At 44.7% G+C, this 24132-nt stretch overlaps 1 protein-coding gene across 1 annotated transcript; it reads right to left on the bottom strand.

The window, feature by feature from the left end:
• Positions 1 to 611: 611 nt before the first annotated feature.
• kcnv2a (potassium channel, subfamily V, member 2a) lies at positions 612 to 17325 on the bottom strand. The gene is made up of 2 exons (XM_041185291.1): positions 16021 to 17325; positions 612 to 890 (listed from the first exon to the last, which is right to left on the bottom strand). Exons 1-2 carry the CDS (start codon positions 17323 to 17325, stop codon positions 612 to 614), a joined length of 1584 nt encoding a protein of 527 aa, XP_041041225.1.
• Between the last annotated feature and the right edge of the window lie 6807 nt (positions 17326 to 24132).

Below are 24132 nucleotides of genomic sequence, written 5' to 3'. Positions count from 1 at the left end.
CTTCCACGTTTTTAATTTTAACCCCTAATTTGATGTAATCTGCAATTTCTGACACCGCACCTCCTAATTTCTAAGTCCACATAATTTATGTATATGGTGAATAACAATGTTCTCAACAAGGATTCCTGTGGAATCCCAATTTGCACTTCCAGCAGTCTGAAAAACATCACTCAACCCTTATCCTTTCATGCTGACATTGTTCAATCCATTGGGCAACCTGGCTCTGACTGCACAAACTCTGAATTTGGTCACAAGTCTCTTCTGCGACATCTTGTTTGCTAAAAAATCTTTACTTTTTACCTGTATTGTGCTATTTAACATGTATTTTATCCAGACCATTTACTTTTTGGTTGAATTAAATCAACTCTATGCCAAGTAATCCTGAATAAGAGTATAATACTTAAAAACATATACAATATACATTTCATGCTGTGTGATTTAATCATGAAAACAACATTCAGAATATTTCTAGTTGTATTTATCCATTTTCCAGGGGACTTGCCAATTTGTTCTCTGGATTTTAACGATGGGCTGTTTCTTCAAACCACTATTGTATTTCAGGAAAGAAAATAAGAAAGCATGTGTTATACTCATCATTTTCTGAGAAAATTTTATTGCTCTCTTGGCAAATGATGGTGTGGGACCCCTCCGCAGCATTCCAGCATCTTCCTCCGTGCTCTTCCTGAAAAATTGATCTTGCCTCGCTGCTTTGAAGTTGTTGTATATTGATAGCTTTTGAGCTGTGAATAGTAATCTGAGAATTTATTATAAAGGATGGAGATTGGCATGCCATTTAAAATGATACCAAAAGAAATGCAGCCAAAAGCAAAAAACCTTCCGAGTACTGTTTCTGGGCAGACGTCTCCATAGCCTACTGTGGAAATGCTAACCTGTAATAAAATAAAACCATTATTTAGTAGCTAACTTGACAAAACATTTTCTTTAACAGGATCTAACTCGTACACGAATTGGTAATTATTAAATGCATGGGACTATTAAACTATGTGCTCAGAAAAGGTAGGCATCAGACCAAAAGATAAGACTAAGCTGAGGAGGGAAGAGAATTGAATAGAGATAGGCAGAACTGAGAAAGGGAGATCGGAGAAAGTAGAATCTATTAATGGAGAAGGATGGAAATGGGAGATTAGGGTTAGAACTCAAAATGCTGGAAATGGAAGACCAGTTTTAAGTGGAGTGGGGAAGGTGTGGTGAGATAAAAGTTTGCTAATGGAAGAAAAATATTAATGGTTGCAGAAATTAAGAAGCAGAAAGAGAATCAAGTTGGATCCCATTAGTAAAGGAAAACAATGCCAGGTGATTATAATGAATATTCTAGCATTTTTGTGCCCAATAGGGGAAAGTTAGAGCAAATTAAAATTGTCAGCTGCACATCAGCTCTTCACCTCCAATTCCAAAGTACAACACATTGGGATGTTCATATAACAGCAAATTGCTTATCTATCATTAATGGCATAAAGGTTAGTACATAATCAGATCAGGAGAACTTCTGGCATGAAGGAAAGAAGCACGAATGTTTTGTTTACTGTTGTGACTTTTGCCACAAGCTACAAGACATACAATTGTATACAAATGATGCAGTTTTATTTACAAAGTACATCCTGTTCACTGTAATTTGAGCATCTATGTTAGAATATTGACCTGCAACTTCCACTTCACATGAGTAACAAGATTTCAGACTAATTTTACTTTCATCTGTTGCTTTCACATTTCAGATAAAAGTATGCTTTTAATTTTTCAAAGGTCATTTTTTTCCACAGGTCATATAGTTACCATGACAACGAACCAAATCATCTCTTTCCTTTCACAATGATAAAAAAAATTGTACAGATAAAGTGAAGCTATTACATAATTGTTTTTTTTCCCCACAATTTGTCCAATTAGCACAATCAGCCAAGGTGGCCAACACAACTTGTGGAGTGCCACAGGGATCAGTGCTGGGGACTCAACTATTTACAATCTATATCAGTGACTTGGATGAAGAGACTGAATGTATGGTAGCTACAATTGTCGATGATACCAAGATAGGTAGGAAAGTAAGTTGTCAAGAGGAGGGCAAGAGTCTACAAAGGAATATAGATATGTGAATGGGCAAAAATTTGGCAGATTATGTATAATGTGGGAAAACGTGAACTTGTCCACTTTGCCAGGAAGAATAGAAAAGCAATATACTATTTAAATGGAAAGAGACTGTAGAACTCAATGGTACTGAGGGATCTGGGTGTCCTGGTACATGAACCACAAAAAGTTTGTATGCAGGTGCAGGAAGTGATTAGGAATGTTGGTGTTTATTGCAAGGGGAATGGAATATAAAAATAGGGATGTTTTACTGCAGCTGTATAAGGCATTGGTGAGATCACATCTGGAGTACTGTGTACACTTTTGATCTCCTTATTTGAAAAAGGATATAATTGTGTTAGAAGAGATTCAGAGAAGTTTCACTCAACTCATTCCTGGGGTGAAGGACATACCTAATGAAGAAAGGTTGAACAGGTTGGACCTTTACCCTTTGGTGTTTAGAAGAATGAGAGGCGATCTTATCGAAACATATAAGCTCCTGAGGGGACTTGACAGGATGGATACCAGGAAGATGTTTCCTGTTGTGAAGAGGCCAGAACTAGAGGGCACAGTTTACAAATAAGAGGTCTCCCTTTTATGACAGATATGAAGAGAATTTCTTTTCTCTCAGAGGGTAGTTAGTTGGTGTAATTCTCTTCCCCAGGAAGCAATGGAGGCTAGGTCATTGACTTTGTTCAGGGCTGAGTTAGATTGTTGATAGACTAGAGATTCAAGGGTTACTGGGGATAGGCAGGAAAGTGGAATTGAGAACACAATCAGATCAGCCATGATCTTATCGAATGGCAGAGCAGACTCACAGAGCCAAATGGCCTCCTCCTGCTCCTAAGTCCAGTGTTCCTATAAAAGTAGAGTAGAAAGTATGCAAGTATGAATTCAAATCTTGCTCTGAGGTATTAAATCAGGGTTTACAACTCACTTTATGAATTTCTCAACTGTGCTTTTCAGAAATGCAAAATCTAAACTTAATTACAAAAATACAGTAGGTTTTGAGCTGCTTATAGCCTTGCATGTGATACTCATATATGAGGCCACATGAAAGAAGAGAGAGTGCATGTGAGGAGCATAATAGGTGAATCTTATCACTTGATATACTAATGGGAAGGGAATTATAGGAATGACAAAGAAGGAGCAAACCAATAGTAGCTGTCAGAGCTTTACCTGCACTCATAAATATAATGGACAAGGAAAAGGGAAAAAACTAATCTGTACTAAAAAGATGTGTCAGCCAAATTAAATTTGGGTGTAGATGCTAACGATAATTACATTATCAAAAACAAAAGAAAAATTATTTGTGACTTTATAATTTCATTGTTAAATTAAATTTTGCCTAAATTAGGTAAATTAGTGTATAAACAGATTTTAAATTAAGTCTTACCTCATATTAGCCAGGACAATATCTGGCATCACCCTCTCTGCTGGAGTTTGTGGATTCCGGGCAGGGCATCTATTTTGCAAGTAGACTGGTGGGCCACTCTCTGGTGCCCAAGTGCCTGCTTTTTGATGGGTTAGGATTCATTCAAATTATATATAACCCCCCCCCCCCACCGACCCAACCCCCTTACTTCTTCCCCTGCCCTGTCCTTTGCCAGATTTCATTAAGATTTCCATTTGCCCTCCGTTTCATTAAAAACAACCTTTGGCCGTTTCTTGAAGGTCCAGTCTACTTCCCAGGACAGGACCCTTCCCAGTAAAGACCAGTGCACCTAATATCACTTGATGTATTGGATTCCAGTCCAAAACCGGGTCCTGACAGAGTTGGTGAAGTGGAAACTCCCAGCATAAGGAGTCTCCACCATGGGATGACCCCTTGAATTTATTTACCTTGGAAGGGATGGACAGAAATTCTACCCCTCACTAGGCTGTCTGGAATATCCCACAATGGCTGAGAACTGGTGCAATGGATTCTATGGCTCCTGTCCTACTAGAGTTACGGGGTTGTTGCCTTAAGTAGGCAACCAACACATTTCCTGCAGGAACAAAAATGCTTTTTGTAAAATTTAATGTTGGACCCAATAAGGTCCTCAAGTTCTTTGGTATGATGGGATGTTTCTCTGATTTTCAGGACCTTATTGGAGCTTTTGCCAATGTTGCCTTTTTCCAGCCATTGCTTCTGTGCCCCCCCCCCCCCCCCACCACCACCACCCCCCACCCCCACCCATCACCTCCACCATTTTTCCTATTACCTTATCCCGGGGATTTGAAATGGGGTCAACGTCCATTATAATTACCTGACCATTTAGCTGGATTCTCCTATTAAAATGTCACGCAGATTACAGCATTATAGGATGATCCTGGAACCCTTCAATGAATTATACTGAAGGACAGCTTTGGAGCAATCCAAGCACTTGAACCTCAATGTACTAGAGGTTCATAGCATGCCAGCTATGGTAATAATGGGTAGCCAAGGTCTCCTAGCAGCCAGACCCTTGATTCTTGCACTTCCTCCAACAAATGGTAGGATGGTAGATGGCTTGAGTATAGAGGCATGCAAACTGCAAGGGAAGCTGATATTGACCTGCATAATTTTATGCTGGTGGTTGAGTCAGTGTCAGCAAGCAAAGGGTAATTTTTCACCGAGAGGACAGTGGGAGTCTGGAATGCACTGTCAGAATGTATGGCAGACACAGAAACCCTGATTGCATTTTTTAAAAACTTGAATATGCACCTGAAGTGCTATAACCAACAAGGCTATGCACCAAGAACTGGAAAGTGGGATTTGGCAAGATAGCTCATTTTTGGTAGCACAGACACAATGGGCTGAATCACCTCCTTCTATGCCATAAATTTCCATGATTTCTATGATTTTATGGAACTTTGGGGCACTCATTTTATGATCTGACCCAAACAACAGCTACAACCTGCATCTGTTTGTATGAGTAGACAAAAGGCCTAAAAATTACAGGTGAAGTAGTTAATGCCAATAGAATTAAGTAGAAAGAATGAAAGTCAAATGCGAAATTCAGAAGCAAATAAATAAAGGGGAACCATAGAGTTTGGCTTGCACTAGCCCTGAAAAGTAAAAGTGAAGACCACACTGGATAGAAGTGTTTTATACTGTTACAGGAAAAACAATGTACAAAAAAGACACAGGGCGGAATTGCCCCAGATTTGCACTAAGTGTGGTAGTGGGCATGAAAAAAAATGTTTTACCGGCCCACCGCAATGGTGGATTTTTGCACCATATTTTTTAAATTCATTTATGGGATGTGGGTGTCAGTGACTAAGTCAGCATTTATTGCCCAACTCTAATTGCTCTTGAGAAGGTGGTCGTGAGCTGCCTTCTTGAACCGTTGCAGCCCCTGTGGTGTAGTATACCCACAGTGCTGTTAGGGAGGGAGTTCCAGGATTTTGACCCAACAACAGTGATGGAACAGCAATATGTTTCCAGGTCAGGATGGTGAGTGGCTTGGAGGGAAACTTGCAGATGATGGTGTTCCCATCTATCAGCTGCCCTTGTCCTTCTAGCAGCTGTGAGTTTGGAAGGTGCTGCCTAAGGAGCTTTGGTGATTTTCTGCAGTGCATCTTGTAGATGGTACTCACTGCTACCACTGTGTGTCGGTGGTGGAGGGAGTGACTGTCTGTCCCTTTCCTGTATTATAAATTATGCATTCACAGGAAACATGCTGGATTGCTGGTGGCCGGCCTCCAATTTGCCCACCACGCAGTTACCTCACTGCTTCCTCACTCCGGGCACCATATTTAAACTGCAGCCATGTGCACAGTTATCAATGCTTGCAGCCCAGGACTGCTCCGGTGAAGACAATAGCCCCAAATGCAAGGAAGACTGCAGCCCCCCACCCCGATTCATTGATGATGTCTTTTGAATGCTGTGGAGGCCCACCGGGATGTCCTCTACTCAGCTCTGGCTGCAGGAGACCCATCAGTCTCACCACTCCAACTTGGGAGGCGGTGGCAGAGGCAGTCAGTGCCAATGCTGCACACAAGAAATTAGAATAAGCTGAAATTTTCAAGCTGAGAGCAAGTGGGTTACCAGAGCTACTACAAAAATATGTCTCAGTCTTCAAGGATGAATTTAGGAAGAGCCAGGGGCTGCAAGCAAAAATTCATGTGGATCCAGAGGCAACCCCCCGATTCATGACGGCAAGACCTATACCTTATGCACCGCGGGAAAAGGCCGACACCAAACTGGACAGATTAGAGAAAATGGGTATTATACAACCTGTGCAATTCTCAGAATGGGCACCAATAGTCCCTGTCCTTAAACCCGAACAAAGTGTTTGAATTTCTGGAGACTACAAATTGACAGTTAATAAAGTGGCTAAGCTGAACAGACACCCCATACCAAAAATTGAAGACCTGTATGCCAAGCTGGCAGTCATGCTCATCAACAATTTGAGTTAAAGAAGGCCTCCCAGGAATTTGTCATAATTAATACACACAAAGGGTTGTACCAATACACCCGTTTGCCTTTCGGTGTCTCCTCAGCTTGCACCATCTTCCAGAGAACAACGGAAAATTTACTGCATGGGCTGCCCCACGTTGTAGTTTATTTAGATGATGTTCTGGTGACAGGACTCACTGAAAAGGAGCATTTGGCAAACATAGAACAACTTTTAAAATGTTTCTTGCAGGCTAGAGTGCATTTAAAATAAGAAAATTGCTCATTCCAAGCGAGGGAGGTTTTTGGGTCATTGGGTACATTCGCAGGGCCTCCATCCAACTGAGGAGAAAGTGAAATCCATAAGAGAGGCACCCACGCCAAAGAACACAGAACTCAAATTGTTCTTAGGAATGATCAATTATTATGGGCAGTTCTTACCCAATTTGTCTACAGAACTGGCACCCTTGCATTATTTACTCAAGAAGAATTAATGTTGGTCTTGGCAGACACCACAGAAAGAAGCTTTCATAAAGGTGAAGCAATTATTGCACTTGTCCAACCTATTAGTACATTATGACCAGAGGAAAGAATTGGTGTTGACATGTGATGCATCTCCCTATGGAGTGGGAGTAGTGCTCTCCCATCAAAGGGATGATGGCACGGAATGGCCAATAGGACATGTAACAAGAATGCTCACCACAGTGGAAAAGGGATACTTGCAGATAGAAAAAGAAGGCCTGTCAATCATCTTTGGTGTCAAGAAATTTCACTAGTATGTACAAGGCCATCATTTTACAATCGGTTCAGACCACAAGGCATTGCTAGGATTGTTCAGCGAGGACGAGGCTATACTACCCATAACCTCAGCAAGAATACAATGATGGGCATTGATCCTGGCAGTGTATGAGTGTACTTTCATCCACAGGCCTGGAAATCAAATTGTAAACGCTGATGCGCTGAGTTGATGGCCCTTACAAGAAAAAGATGAGGATGTCCCAGTTCCACAAGAACTACTGTTATTGTTAAATTTCTTAGATTCATCAGCGATATGTGCTAGACAGATCAGAGACTGGACAAGTCAAGACCCAGTCTTAGCCAAAAGTACAAGAAAAAGTTCTTCATGGTTGGTCACAAGAGCATGTATCTGATGAAACGAAACTGTACTTGAACAGAAGATATGAAAGAGCCAGCCAGGAGGGTATCTTATTGTGGGGAACATGAGTGATTGTTCCTCCAAAAGAAAGAAAGCCGTTGTTAATTGAACTACATAGCGCACATCCAGGAATTTCCCAAATGAAGACCATAGCTTGCAGCTATCTATGGTGGCCTGGGATAGATGGAAAAATAGAGAGCTTAGTGAAGAATTGTGTGCAGTGTCAGCAATTGCAAATGTTACCTTCAACAGCTTCGTTAAACCCTTGGGTGTGGCCTGGAAGGCCATTGGTGTGGTTAAACATTGGCTATGTGGGACCTTTCATGGGAACAATGTTTCTGCTCATTTTTGATGCCCATTCAAAATGGATGAACATATATGAGATGAAGTCACCAACGTCTTCTACTACAATTGAGAAGCTACGTCAAAGTGTTGCCGCTTATGGACCACCAGAAGTAGTTGTATCTGATAACTGCACAGCATTTACGAGTGCTGAGTTTCAACGGTTTATCAGCCTCAACGGTATCATTCTTGTAAAAGCTTCACTGTACCACCCTTCCTCAAATGGACTGGCAGGAAGAGTGGTTCAAATGTTCAAGTCAGGCATGAAAATTTTAACTGGAGATTCCATAGCAACCAAGCTAGCACATTTTCCTTTCCATTTTGGATCACCTCTCACACAACAACAGGTGTCACTCCTGCAGAATTATTGATGCAATGCCGCCTCAGGACAAGATTGAGCTTAATAATGCCGAATTTAGGGGGGAGTCAGGGAAGTCAGAAAACTAGACATGACTGGCATAGCCATAACAGGAAGTTTAACGTGGGTGAGACGCTTTATATGAAGAACTTTGGAGAAGGACCAAAGTGGTTACTGGGTGAAATAAGTGCAGTGACTGGACCTCTGTCTTACTACGCCAACCTTAAGGTTGGATGGGCAGCATTCTTAACAGCTTTAATGGCTTTCTTAATGGCCTTAATAGGCCTTTGACAGTTTGGTGGGTGCACAGCTGACGCGGCTGTTGCCTGCCGAACTGAAAATCTAAATGATGCGCAGTGACCTCAGGACGCACACCCGATGTCACCATGCATCATTTTACGCATCAGCGAGTGGGCCCTGCCCCTGCTCGCCGACAGGAAAATTCTTCCCTAAGTTCCTGATGTTGGACAGCGGGAAACACAGCCTGCCATTGACGGGCGGAGTGAACGATCGCAAATTGGTTTCATGACGGCATAAAACAGGTTTTTGGCCTTCTCACTGTATTGTCCGCTCACATCTACCATGATGCCTGCTGCCAATGGGAGTGGAAAATTCCAGCCATAGTGAAGGTAAAAAAAGACTTATTAACAGTAAAATCATGATCACTCTAAAATAAAGGACGAGACAGAAAATGAAACTATAATTGATGCCAAGGAATCATGTGTGGAACAAGAGGTGGGAATTTAAAACTATAAGTAAACATAGCTAAAATAAAAGAAAACAGCATATAAACCAAGAAGAACTTAGACTGGAGTTTCTGCTCATATGTGCTTTCTTTTAGGCACAATTCCCTTGATATCGGTGTTGCCACACCAAAGGTCACAGAGGTTTAATTGTTATTTGTCTTCAGCTTAACTCAGAAAACAAAAACATGTTTGTTTTTATGTCTGGAGTCAGAGGGCCATTAAAAGCTCAATGGGAGCATTGAAATATTCCTCAGAACAGATTCAAGTGGATCTCCAGATTATGGCTGAAGATTTAAATGATTAATTTGCATCTGCCTCCTGTCCTGTGAATGATGCTCAATTACCAGCAATGCATTGCGCTATTGACATGAAATTTGTACAAATTAAATTAGCTGAGACTATGTGTTTGAATAGAATTATCTCCTGCTAACAATTTCCTGGAATTAAGTGGCTGCTGGTGCAGATGACATTGACCTGGGAGTGTTTAATGAGATGGGTCTGTGCTTCACAAACCCCTCAGCCAAATCTTTAACAGTTTGCTCCCTTGCACTGGAACAATGCTGATGCAGTTTGGATTTTCAAAAAGGGTGAGAAAGAACCTGGGAACTATAAGCCATTACTTTCACTTCAATCATAAGCAAGATACCAGTAGGGATCTGAAAAGATGTTCTTCATAGTCACCTGGCTGGAAATTACCAATGACATTAAAATAACTTTTAGAAAAGAAAGGCCATGCCTTATTAATTTGATTGAATTTTTTAACCAAGTAACGAGGCTGGTGGTTGAGAATAGCCCTGTAGATATGGCCTGCCTGGATTTTCAGGAAGCATTTGATAAGGTACACACAATAGATTACAAGAGAGAATCTTGTAGAATTGGTGATAATTTGTTGCATTGGATTAAGAAATAGACTGCATTCTCATTATTAGCATTATTATTATTGTTCTTAATGGTTTGGAAATCAGTAACGATAAGTGTTCCAGAAGGTGTTAGGGCTATTGCTTTTTACTATATCTTCATTAATTATTCATTTGGAGGTGTTGGGGGAATAGTCACAAAGATCTGTGCAAGTGTTAGGCCTGTGGATGCGGATAAACTACAGCAGGCAGGTCTTGATATGATGAGTGGGCTTGTGTTTGGAAAATAGTATTTAAATGTAGCGTTATGCACAAGGACAGGGACCAACACCAAGGGCAGAATTTTCCCATTGGCGTGCAGGGGCGGGCCCCGCACACGTGATATTTAGTTGGGCGGGTGTTTGACGCTCTCCGATGCCCGCCCGCCATTAATTAACCGGCCACTTAAGGTCCTTGAGACGCCAATCGACCGTGATTTATCGGCGCCCGTGCAATCTTCAGGTCAGCACAAGGGCGCAATGGGTAGGCATGTAGGACACATTTATACAAACCTCTTCCATGGGCAGGATAAGAGGGCTCAGTGGGGTTGCGAGTGTGCTCTGTCAAATATTGATTTTTCACATATACTGATACTTGCCTGTGTGATCTGCAATACTTCAAAACGCTTCAACCAGCTGCTTGGTCTGGTCTCACAACCTTCAGGTCAGCACTCTGCAGTGAGGAATCTTTTTTGGGCCTGCATGTTTCAGGAAGCCTTCCCTTAGTCTGGAAATGGGAGTTGAACTCTCTGAGGAGGAAGGGAGGGCTAGAAGAGGGAGGAGGCCAGGATTGTACATCCAGCCTCCAGGGGAGCCACCTTTGGGAGGTCAGGCACAGGCACAAGGGGTGCAGGGCCAGGAGGTAGACCAAGGTGGAAGGGGCTGCAGAAGACTCCACTATCCTGCTGCCAGGGTTTACAGGCGGCGAAGCAGCTACCTCAATATGTCTGAGGTGCAGTGCTGAAGGAAGCTCCACCTCTCAAGGGAGACAGTCAACTATATCTGTCAGATGATTAGGCCTGAGATCTCCACTAACTGTGTGGGTGGACACAGTGACTCTAAAGGTCACAGCTGTCCTCAACTTCTATGCCTCTGGCTCCTTTCAGGGGTTGGTGGAGGAGCTTTGCATTGTCTCCCAATCAGCTGTCCACACTTGTGTCAAGCAGGTTACAGATGCTCTGTTCAGGCGTGCATTGACCTTCATCCACTACTGTTGGGACCAGGCAAGCCAGATACAGCAAGCCAGAGGTTTCTCGGCCATTGCCGGCTTCCCCTGCGTACAGGGTGCAATGGACTGCACACATGTGGCCATGAAGGTGAGCTCGGTGCCTTCGTCAACAGGAAGGGCTTCCACTCCATGTACATGCAGATAGTGTGTGATCACAGGATGCAGATTCTACAAGTCTGTGCAAGGTACCCAGGCAGCTCCCACGATGCCTATATCCTCAGATACTCCCAGGTGCCGGGTCTCTTCAGTGCTCCAGCCCGGCTGGTTGGATGGCTGCTGGGTGACAAGGGCTATCCCCTCAGAAGGTGGCTCATGACACCTATCCGCCATCCAAGAACAGAGGCTGAGCAGCGGTACAATAGGAGCCACGCCTCCACAAGGACTGTGGTGGAGAGAGCCATCGGTCTTCTCAAAATGTGCTTCCGATGCCTGGCCCATTCAGGGGGTGCACTCCAGTACCCCCTAGATTGTGTGTCGCTGATAGTGGTTACATGCTGCATTCTCCACAATCTTGCGCTGGAAAGGGGGGGACACTGTGGATGATGAATACGCTGACACAGTGGCTGCGGCTGCACACAATGAGTCCAGCAGTGAGAAGGAGGATGAGCACACACAGGGAAATGCTGAGGAGGTAGACGCTGACCCAGGCATACTCCAGGGAGGCAGGGACACCCGGGAGGCTTTAATCTAATGACTCTTCAGCTCGCTCAACACAGATGGAGCTCCAGGAAAAGGCTAGCCTGTATGCTCCAAATTCGAGACCTGAGTGCTAAATCTGCCTGGATAGGAACAGTAAATAAGGTCCTTGTTAATAAAGCTGAATGTCCCCCAAAGCACTCATTACATAATTGGAAACCATCCACCTGCAGAACAAAAGAGGCAACCTCAGCCATGGTGACATGTCTGAATTTAATATTATAACCAAAAAAACTTAATGAAACAAAATGAAAAAGGTGTTAAAAATCACACCAACTCATAAAGACCTCATTGCGGGCCAGCACAAAAGCACCAGTGATAAACCCGTGGTGTGCCTAAGGTGCCTTATTTTGACATTTTCGGGTGCTACGTCTTGGTGCTGACCCCTTGCTGGGAGTGGTATCTGAGACAGCCTGCTGACTGCTGTCCTGTTGGCCTCGATGACCTTGGCGGCCGTCCTCTGGCCCGTGCAGCCAGTGCTGGCCCCACCTGGGAGGGAGCTGCCAGTTCCACAGCTGGCATCTCCCCAGTCATCATAGCCTCACCAGATGCAACGATCACTGGCAGAGGGGCAGAGGAGCTGCTGCCCTCACTGGAGCGCCCTGAGAGGAGACCGCAGAGATGACAGGCAGCTGCTGCGCTGACGTGAGGTTGCTTTGGGCCTCCCTGCTCACCGTGGATGGATGGGCATCGAGCTGGGAAACTTGGTGCCCAGACCATCTCCCACATTGGCACTGACCAGCTGAGGTCAATACTGATGTGAGGGCTTGCTGGTCAAAGAGCATTCCCAGGAAGCCCTGATGGGTCTCCTGGAGGAGCCCCTCCACAAGAGTCACCACTCTCCATGGAGGATGCATGGCCCTTGGACATGAGACTCATTGCTTCGGCGATAGTCCGTGTAGACTCCTGGATCATGGACACCAAGCCAAGCATAACCTCATGTATCTCCACCAGATGCTTCCGCACACCAGGCCGCATTTTCTGCGCTTGCTGCATCGCGGACGATACAGAGGTACATCATCAGCCACTGACTAAGCATGTCCCTGGACCCCTTCAGTCCTCTGACTGCTGGCACCATGGGCACTCTTTGTCTCTCCCAGCTCCTCCAGTGACTGTGAAGTGCCCTCACTGCTGTGCCCCAGGACACTAGCCGATGTTCTAATTCCCACTGAGGTGCTAGTATCTGCGCTGGTGCCTGCCTGGCAGAGATGATGTGATGCTGATGAGACTTCAGGGCCCTCAGGTGTGAGAGGGGGCCCCTGCTGCTCTTCCTCCCAGCCCTGCTTCACTGATGCTGAAAGGAAGAACAAGGACATTGGATCAGTTAATGTGGAGACAATGTCAATGTGTATCCCTGTTCCCCCGTATCATGATGCGCTCATCCTTCCATAAGCAATGGGCAAGCCATGTTGCAAACTTCAATCACTGAACATTCAGCACTGCCATGGCTGCTGGGAGAACAATGGTGACCTCACTGCTGGGCAAATATACCTGCCCGTGGCACCCCAGCCTCACCGACTCTGGTGGACCTGGGCACATGCGCCTCTCCAGATCTAGGGCTTCCTGCTGGAAGCGGCTGAGAATCGCTAACTGTGCCAGCCCTCTGCCAGTCCTCACCCGCTCGGCGGCATTATGTGCATTCTTCTCCTGAGAAGGAGAGAAGAGCATTGATTTGTGCTACTTGTACCTTGATTCTCTTTGCGGACGGCCGACCCCAACCAGAGTGGGACATATCAGGACTCCAGTGTCTCCTCACCCCGTTGCTGCCGAACACTCACACAAAGATGCTAGGCCTGCACACCCCCCCCCAGCACCCCCCCCCCCCCCCCCCCCCCCCCCCCCCCCGCCTCCTCCCTCACCCCCTTGACCAAATGCTGCCTACACCACACGGTCTAACCTTTTATAGCAAGGAGGCGCAAGCACATGGAACACAGAGGACAGCAGACACTATGACACCTCGAAGCTCCCCTCCCAGCATGTCATCACCCTGACTTTGATATGTCCTGGAGTTCCAGCACTGCGCCTAGGTGCAGCTCCTCCAGGTTGCCCTCAAAACAGTAATGTGGGTCTCAGTATACCACATACTGCGGGGGTAGAACCCATCTCTTCATCATCCTCTCAGGATGACCTCGGCATGGACAATATCTGCTGGCCCACCCAGCGAAGGACACATGCCATCAATGATTCAATGCAGTCACTACACTCAGACTTGGGGAGGGGCACTGGGGGGGAAAGCCTACCTGCAGGTTTAAGTGACCAATGCCAACATGGTACTCACCCTTCCTGAGTGCAACAGGTCGTTGAAACGCTTGCGACACTGGACCAAGGTGCACTGCATCACATTGCAGGAGCTCATCACCTCCGCCACCTCCTCCCAGTCATGTGGTACCAGGACCTCCTGCCGTGCTGCCACCTCCTCGAGGAGGACAGCAAGACAATCATCAGAAAAACAAGGGCACTGTGCCCCCCTGCCCTACCCTCCTTCCTGGCCTGCTCACCAGCAGCGCTCTGGGGAGCTCTTCCACTGGCCATGATTCACAGCCTTTGAACGGCTGCAGCAGCTTTTTAAACCGGCCGCCGGGTCACCATTGGACCCAGTGGTCATTGCAGTCCCCCCGCCGCCGCCCATTCCCACTGTCCTCGGAAGCCGCGATTCACACTGGGGGGGCCTTAATTGGCCTGTCTGTGTAAAATGGCGGCGCAGACCCCATTGCAGGCGGCAACCGGGTCCGTGCCCGCCCACGCCCGGTCCCCCCTAACCAGCCAGAAAATCCAGCCCCAAGTATATTTACATCATATGGGATGCAGAATGAAAGTCTGTTGAAGAAGATGTTGGTAGTACAGTATTCAATTCTCTTGCAGTTCATCACCAATGTCATGATGGAGTAACCAAAGCAAATAAAGCATTAAGTTGCATTGCCAGGACAATTTAATATAAAACAAACACATAATTTTGTCCTTGTATAAGCCTTTGATTGGGCCTCACTTGGTTACGGGGTCCAGGTTTGATCCTCTCATCTGATGTTTAGAGGAATTGGAAAAGGTTCAGGGGACAAGAACAATACCAAACTCAGAAAAGCTTAGTTAATAAAATAGGCTTAATTAGCTGAGTCTATTCACTTTAAAGATTCATAGAATCTGGGGTGAACTGATAGAGGTGTTTAAAATAATAATAAAAACAAAAAAACAGCAGATGCTGGAAATCCAAATCAAAAACAGAATTACCTGGAAAAACTCAGCAGGTCTGGCCGCATCGGCGGAGAAGAAAAGAGGTGACGTTTCGAGTCCTCATGACCCTTCGACAGAACTTGAGTGAATCCAAGAAAGGGGTGAAATATAAGCTTATATTTCACCCCTTTCTTGGATTCACTCAAATTCTGTCGAAGGGTCATGAGGACTCAAATCGTCAACTCTTTTCTTCTCCGCCGACGCTGCCAGACCTGCTGAGTTTTTCCAGGTAATTCTGTTTTTGTTTAAAATAATGAAGGGAATACGCTGAATTCAATTTGACAGATTATTTCAATTAGATAGACTAGGGAGGGCAAAGGGTCATGTATTAACACAAGGACAGAACTAGGTTGAATTTCAGGAGGCCTAAAGAAAAGTAAATCTACTGGTCTTCTCCTGTCCACCATTTTTGTACATTCATAAAATCTTCTTCCATACTTTTCCTTCATTGCTGATTCATCCCCCCATCCCATTGTTTGTCCTCATCTGTCATGGACTGATGTTGACAGCCTTATCTCCCTACTATTGTAAGGATACAATATTAAAATAACAATTTCAAGACTCCGTAATTTTGTATGAATTGACACTAAAGTTCCAGTCAAAAGATTTTGCTTGGGACAAAATGGGAAAGATCACATTTGAGTCAGCCTGAAGTCCATATTAGCATAATACTCTTCTGTGGTCGCAGTTATTATTTTGAAGCACAGTAAACAGCTTATCTCTGCATTTGACCCATCCACCTAACCAGGGAGGATTGATAATGAAAATTAATGACCCTGTCCCCTATGTTGACAGCCCTTAACATCATCACAGGAATATATTTTGTGTACAGCAATATAACATTCCTCATACTCCACTTTAAGCCCTGAGGATAGTTAATTATTAAACAAAGTAATGCTATCCCATTTTTTCTGGAATTCTTAGGTTGTACTCACCGCAGCCCACCACCAGGCATGGGGTATGGAGGTAAAATTAGTATCTGGGACATCATGTTCAACTGAGAAGGCGAGAGCAGAAAAGGAAAATATGCCCATTGCTATAAAAAGGAAAAGGCAGCCAACCTGCTGGTAACATTGCTTCAATGTGAAACCAAATGCCCTCAGTCCAATGGAATGTCGGGCAAGCTTTAAAATTCGGAAAATTCTCATCAGTCTCATGATCCTCAGCACTTGGCCAACTTTTCCCACTCTGCCCACTGTCTCGATATCCTGCCCATGCCTCCCATGGTGTTCATCCTCAAAACATTCTAGGGTGATCTGGAGATAAAAGGGGAGGATTGCAATAAGATCAACTGCATTTAGAACACTGCGTGTAAACTTCTCAATATCTGGTGTGGACACAACTCGCAGCAGGTACTCTGCAGTAAAGAAAATGATGCAAATGGTTTCTACATTCTCCAGGTAGGTATGTCCACTCAGCTGGCCAGCTGCACTGACGTACTGCATTTCTACAACTGTGTTCAAGACCATGGCTACAATAGAGGTTAGTACAAACATGCTGGAAGCCACTGCCATCATCTTAGCTATGACTGAAGAGAAAGGCTTTTCCATTAAGTTCCAGATTATTCTTCTCTGGCAACCACACATCAAGTTTCTGAAATGCTCCTCATTTTCTTCCATTTCAAGTTCAGCTAGGAGCTCTTGTTGGATCTTGAGCTGCTCATTCAACTCATCTTGTCTCTCTTCAAAGGAAATTCTGCAGCACCTATTACTGTTTTTGATCCGTATACCCCAATAGTGGATCTCTTCAAGAAAGTTTCTGGGACAGAGCTCAGTTTTGATCCACAAAACCCCTGTTCTGTAGAAGTTGAAGATATGATGGAAGATTGCAGGATCGCGATCAAAGAAATATTCATTGTTTACTACACTGTAGTCATCGCACAAATCCAATTTCCTTGTGGAATCAGTGTAAGTAGCTAATTTTCCAATTCTGCTCTTTGGAAACCGGGCAGCAGCAAGGTAAGTGATCTGGAACAATTTGCCTCCAACATTAATATTCAGCTCATAATTTTTTGAGGGAGAACTTGGGCAGTTCTGGGAGACCCCTATGAACTCGTCATCAGATTCCACATCAGTATAATTAATTTCATAGATATCAGACCCGAGTTCTTGCATGGAGCTCCATGGTTTCAAGGACAATTCTTTTACAATTGCCAAATCACTCCCTTGTTGCTGTGGTGCATTTAAACTCTCTCTTAATTTGTAGTTCGGAAACAGACTCTGGCGTCTTAGTTTAAACATTTCTGCCTTTAAGAAACTTACCCTTCAGTGGCAAGTGGAGTGAACAGCAATGAGTTTACTGAAGAGTGTTAAAGATATGTTTGAGAAATGCTGCTGACCCCATTAATGTGCTGACGGAGAGGATTTAAGAGCTCAGTTGATGATTTAGATATTATCCCATTTCAGCTGTATCCTCTCAGTGACACTAACGTCTTTTATTTGAGCTTAGTGATCAAGCTATTTATTTTGTAGTGTTGGGGGGGTGCGGGGGTGGGGTGGTGGTGGGTGGGGAATAGATTAGACAACATATGCCCTGTGTTATTATCAGTCTTGGAAATTAAGTAATTCATCCATAACCTATTATCAGTTATACCAATAAATTATTACAGGACACCTCAAGCTATCAAGTTGATAGCAGCATACTTACATCATTATGTAATCACTGGGTACATTACAGTGCAAAATAATGAAAAAAATTGTTTTGAATTAATAATGATTATAATGTATCTGAAGACTGTGTGTATAAAATAATACCTTGCAACTATTTTCTACACCCAAATAGGTTAGATAGCATGTATGACTTCTTGTAAGAGTAATTGTGAAACTCTGTATAAACAAATTGAAAATAAGTCATGGTTAGGAAAATAAAACATTGACATAACTGATCCTTCTTGCAACTAAGATGAAATTGTAAATGCAGTTTACCATGATACTCATATTAAGGAGGATCCATGGGCACAGCACGAATGCTCTTGTAACCTAATCCTGTTTTCTAGCTTTATCTTATCTGCATAATATATTGAATTCTCCCTTACCCATGCATTATGTTTTGCAGTTTTTATAATAGGTAGTTCCTTAGGTTCTGTATTACTGGATACTCCTGGAAGCAGATCTTGTGCCCTCTACAAACCATAATGAACCTTTACTTGCCCAATATCTAAGTAAATGTAATAAAACCCCATTTATGAACAGAGAGCCAATGGGCTGAATGATATGCTGTGGCCCGGGGTTGACAAGGGAGGAAATGAGTGGGTTCTGCACCCCGACGTTGGCGGTCTTTCAACTTCTGGGCCCGCCTTCAAAACACACTCGGTAAAGCGTTAATTGGGGCACTTGAAAACACCGGGTGGGTTTGAGACCTTCATCTCACCCAATCAGTGCTGGAGGGTGAGATGTTCAGCCTCCGAGGCTGTTTCATGTTTAAGGACAGAAGAGCTTCATCTGTCTCTGACTCAGTGAGAGGTCTTTATTGATATGCCTTAAGATGTCTCCCTCCAGAGAGACAGCCGCATGGCACAGTCACATGAGTACAGAAAGCCAGATGTGACATCAGAGTGATTACATTTCAAAACCCAAACAGAGGTTGTTGGCCCTGACCTGGAATGAGGTCACGGCCAGTAATTTAAAGGGCTCCCTGCCATGGGACAGTGTCAGGGGACCTAGCAAATGCCAGCATTGCTCAAAGTTTGGAAGCTCATTATGACTTCAGTGATTTGCAGGTTTTTAAGGTGAGCGTGCATTTATTTGAGTTCTTCTGTGTCCAAGCTTTGCAGAGGAGGCTTTCCTTTTCAACCTGAACAAGTTTTCTGCATCTTTGCATGGAGGAGTTGTCTAGTTGTTGCATGTTTCCCTCCAGAGATATCAGAGTTGTTGGAGTGAGGGGAGAGGCAGGGGAGAAGAGACAAACTAGCCCCTCGATTTAATGATGACTTCCTCAGAGCCCTCCTCCATGTGACATCAAACCGACATAAACAGCTGATAATATCCAGTGTGAAGAGGAGAAACACAACCAAAACACATGCTGCCTCGGAGGAGGTAGCCGAGGAGGTCAGCAGTGTTAGGCTGGTGAGGAGATCGTGGTCTCAATGCCAGAAAAGGCTTAATGACCTCATGAGGTCAGTCAAGATGAATAAGTCCTCAGTATATGCAATTTTGTGCCAGTGTTACAGGGTGCCCTTGCAAATGCAGGGGGTACATGAGTTTGGCTGGAGCTCCAAGGCAGTATGAAGTGCAAGGACCTTGCGGTCAGTGACAATGTCAGTGTGCTCTTAAAGCTTTGGTCCAATTAGAGGGTAAGGAGTTGGCAGACTGTACAGATGAGGGGTGTGCACAGTATCTAGGCTGCCAGGCACTTTGCTAATAATACGTCAGCGGCATGCCATTAAATAAGCTGACAGTGCGAGTGAGCGCAATCTTGCACATCTTTTCAGAAGAAGTGAGCCCACAATTCCCGAGAGTGAGGCCAGACTGGTGGGGTTGTGGCGAACCTAATGCTCTTGACTCCATTTGAAGAGGAGGTGTTGGCGTTCACTGACACAGAGTCATCCAGGACTAGTGGCAGAGGTGAGATTGGAGGAAGGCCTGGGTCTGGTGAGATGGCAAATGGCATGAAGTGATTGAAAAGGGGAGAAGGGAAGTGGGAGGTGGATAGAGGTTAGGCATGATGCAATGAAGCTCATTAATAAAGTTCCATCACTGAAATCATGAGAAGCTTCAAAACGGAAGCTTCAGATATTAGTACGTTTGTATTGTATCTGCGTAGTCTCATCTTTCATGTTGGACATGAGTATTGTTGAAGAGCTTAGTGACTTACCGCAGATGCATTAAGGTCTGTGATGACCACTAATACCCTGACTTACGTCTCCTTGTCACGGGTGAAGCCTCTTCCACTGACGTGCCATCACTCCCCTCTGAGGATGAGGAAGAACCCTCAGAGGATGCAGCGTCACACCCTCCTTTTGATGAAGGTGCAGGGCTGTCCAGCAGGAGCCTTTATGGTGACATGTGTACAAACAATGGCTCCCTGCACCCTGGGGAAATGTGCAATCGCCACAAACCCTCTGGCTCTATCCAGTTGACCCTAGTCAAGTATGAAGGAGAAGTATTTCCCTGCCCTTCAAAATATAGCATTAATGAAGACCTCGATATAGTGGCGTGCAGCAGAAAGCATTATGCCACTGAGGTCTCCACATGCTACCTGAAAGGAGCCTGGCGTGGAGAAGCTGAGCTTGACAGTGACCTTCAGAGCTATGGGCATTGGGTATTCCCCTAGGCAGTTGGAGGCGATTTTCTTCGCGAGCATGCCGCAGTGATGTGACTGTGGCTCTTGAAAGCTCGAGCCTTCTTTTGCACTGAGTCTCTGACATCTGCAGATAGCTCAGTTTCTGCCTGTACAAGAGGCTGCATAAGACCTCCTACACGTCAGCTGAGGATGTACGACACCTTCATTTCCCTCTCAGTTTGGCACAGCTCTGCCGCCAAGACCACAATGCCCACATTTCTCAACTACTTTAATGCCTTGGGTGATGGATAAGAAATAAATAGAGCACTCAGCAGGCAAATAAAAGACCTAGAATTAATATCAGTTTTAAATGGAAACTCTGCTCCTTGTATGAAGCACTCCCAACAATAAAAGAACTCTGAATGAGACTCAGGGCTCAGCTGAACTTTTAACCTCACCCTAACAAGCTTCCTCATAAAAAAGGGAACTGCACATGGCGTGAAACAGACTCTGCAAACATATTATTGTTGACACAACATATCACTGCAGTCAATTGGGTCATTAACGACTTTAAATAACTACCTAAATAAAATTTGAATAATGCGGGTAGGGTCTCAATTTTTAAGACTGCTCACCTGCCATATTATGTAAACCTGATGTATAATATCATAAAGGATTGTAAGAAGTAGGGGCACGACCTGATGTTATCATGCCCAAGAATATGTTGGCAGGGACGTGGAGTGTATATGCATCAGTGTGCTTGCACACGAGCAGGAGAGACACCTCATCCTGGGTGAGACACAGCCAGAGTGAATGTGGGTATTGGCAATTTGGTGCACAGTGGGAATTCGGTGCAGAGGGTAAGTGGTGCTATTTGCATTTTTTCCTTGCTATCCAACTTCTTAAATCTTCAGAGAGTGGTCTTGCCCTGCTGCAGCAGTAGAGGCTACAAGGGAGAGGAATGACTGTTAAGTAGTGGGTAAGGTCAGGTAAGTATTTACTACTTTTATCACTTATAGTTTAAGGTCTTTTTGTGGTTTATAGTTTGTCTATTCTGTAGTAACAAGGATCAGGAGAGAAGGGCCCTAGAGTAATTTATTTAAAAGGTTTAATTTAAAGGGATAAGTTATACCAGGAGGGCTCAATGCCGTGGTGTGCTCCTCGTGCCCCATGCGGGAAGCCGGGAACATTTCCTGTGCCCAGTACCAGCATGTGTGCAGGAAGTGTGTCCAACTGCAGCTCCTGGAAACTCAGGTTTCAGAGCTGGAACGACTGGTTGGGACACTGTGGAGCATCCGTGAGTCTGAGAGCATTGTGGATAGCACATTTAGAGAATTGGTCACACAGCAGCTGAAGGGACTTGAGGAAGGAAGGGAATGGGTGACCACCAGGCAGTCCAAGAGAAACAGGCAGGTAGATCAGGAGTCCCTGCGGTCCCGATCAAAAATCAGTATTCCATTTTGGAGGCTGGTGAAGGCGCTGGTTCCTCCAGGGAGTGCAGACAGAGCCAAGCTTCTGGCACCACAAGCAGCCTGTCTCTACAGGAGGGGAGGAAGAGAGAAAGAGCAATAGTAATAGGGGATTCTATAGTCAGGGGAACAGATAGGCGCTACTGTGCCTGTCAATGTGACTCCAGGATGGTATGTTGCCTCCCTGGTGCCAGGGTCCGGGATGTCACTGAATGGCTGCAGGGCATCCTGAATGGGGAGGGTGATAAGGCAGAAGTCATGGTACATGTTGGTACCAATGACATAGGTAGAAAGAGGGATGAGGTCTTGCATCAAGAATTCAGGGAGTTAGGCAGTAGACTAAAAAGCAGGACCTCTCGGTTGTTAACTCTGGATTACTCCCAGTGCCACGTGCTATCGAGCACAGAAATAGGAGAATAGTGCAGTTGAATATGTGGCTTAAGAGTTGGTGCAGGAGGGACGATTTTAGATTCCTGGATCACTGGGACCATTTCTGGGGAAGGTGGGACCTGTATAAGCGGGATGGTCTACATCTGAACCAGAGCGGGACTAACATCCTTGTGGGCAGGTTTGCTAGTGCTGTTGGGAGGAGTTTAAACTAATTCAGCAGGGGGAGGGGACACAGAATGTTAGCAGAATAGGAACACATCATAATACAGTAAAACAATCAAGTCGGAGGGAGTACAGCTGCATTAAGCTTCAAGGGAGTAAGGCAAGGCTGGATGGCTCTACTTTAATGCCAGGAGTATTACAGGTAAAACGGATGAGTTAAGGGTGAGGATTGACATGTGGAATTGTGATATAGTAGCCATCACAGAGACGTGGTTGAGGGAGGGGCAGGATTGGCAACTCAACATTCCAGGATATAGAATTTTCAGGTGAGACAGGGGAGGGGGTTAAAGAGAAGGAGGCATTGTAAAATTAGTTAATGAGTCAGTTACTGCAGTAAGGAGAGGGGGCATCGAATGAAGCTTTGTGGTTAGAGTTTAGGAATAAAAAAAGGGGCAGCCATGTTGTTAGCTGTTTATTGTAGACCCCCAGATAGTCAGTGGGAAATTGGGGAGCAAATATATGCACAATTTGTGGAGGTGTGTAAAAATAGTAACAATAGGGTAATTATATTAGGTGATTTCAACTTTCCCAACATTAATTGGGATAGTCATAATGTTAAGGGCTTGGATGGAGTGGATTTTGTGAAATGTGTACAGGAGAACATTTTAGGTCAATATGTAGAGAGTCCAACAAGGGACGGCGCAGTGCTGGACCTAATTCTGGGGAATGAAGCTGGACAGGTGGCTGAGGTGGTGGTGGGGGAGCATTTTAGTGAAAGCGACCACAATATGGTACAATTTAAGCTTGTTATCGACAAAGAAATAGACAAGTTGCAAAAAAAATGTTTTGGATTGGGGAAGAGCGGATTTTGTAAAATAAGGCAGGACCTGGCCAAGGTAGACTGGGAACAGGTACTTGTAGGGAAATCTACACAAGAGCAGTGGGGGGGCGTTCTAAAAGGAAATGGGGAGGGTACAGGCTCAACATGTTCCCTCTAGGATGATAGAAAGGAGTAACAAACCCAGAGAACCATGGATGACCAGAGATATTCAGGATATGATGAGAAGGAAAAGAGAAGCTTTTAGCAGGTACAAGGGGAGCAAATCAGTGGAGGCATTAGTGGAGTACAGAAAGTGCAGGGTGGAGCTTAAGAAAGCAATTCGGAGAGCAAAGAAGAGATATGAGAAAGCTCTGGCTGGTAAAAGTAGGGAAAATCCCAAGACATTCTATAAGTATATTAATGGGAAGACGATAACCAGGGAAAGAGCAGGGCCCATTAGGGACCAACGGGGCAATCAATGGGTGGAGCCAGAGGACATCACTGTTGAATGAATACTTCACATCTGTCTTCACTCAAGAGAATGAGGATGAAGGTATGGAAATGGGGGAGAGAGACTGCGAGGTTCTTGAGCAAATTGATATAGGGAGTGACAAGATATTGGAGGTGTTGGCAGGCTTAGAACTGGACAAATCTCCAGGTCCAGATGATTTGTGTCCCAGACTGCTGAGGGAGGCAAGGGAGGAGATCGCAGGGGCTCTGACCCAAATTTTTAATTCCTCTCTGGCCACTGGGGAGGCACCAGAGGACTGGAGAACAGCTTATAAGTTCTGCTATTTAAGAAGGTTTGTAGAGATAAGCCAGGGAACTGCAGGCCAGTGAGTCTCACGTCAGTGGTAGGGAATGTCTTGGGCTACAGGAAGATATAGATGGGATTGGTCAAATGGGCAGATAAGTGGCAGATGGAATTTAACCCTGAAAAGTGTGAGGTGATACACTTTGGAAGGAGTAATTTGACAAGGAAGTAT

The sequence above is a fragment of the Carcharodon carcharias genome, chromosome 4, assembly GCF_017639515.1.
Source record: "Carcharodon carcharias isolate sCarCar2 chromosome 4, sCarCar2.pri, whole genome shotgun sequence".
Lineage (NCBI taxonomy): Eukaryota > Metazoa > Chordata > Chondrichthyes > Lamniformes > Lamnidae > Carcharodon > Carcharodon carcharias.
Note: the sequence above shows the minus strand (reverse complement) of the source record. Positions and strands in the feature narration are given on the sequence as shown.

What these genes read in the sequence shown, in the direction of transcription:
- kcnv2a (XM_041185291.1), bottom strand. Translation starts at nt 17,325, where the DNA reads ATGTTTAAACTAAGACGCCAGAGTCTGTTTCCGAACTACAAATTAAGA. An exon ending in ATGCCTGGTGGTGGGCTGCG is followed by an intron (nt 891 to 16,020) that starts GTGAGTACAACC and finishes ATTTTATTACAG; the next exon opens with GTTAGCATTTCCACAGTAGG.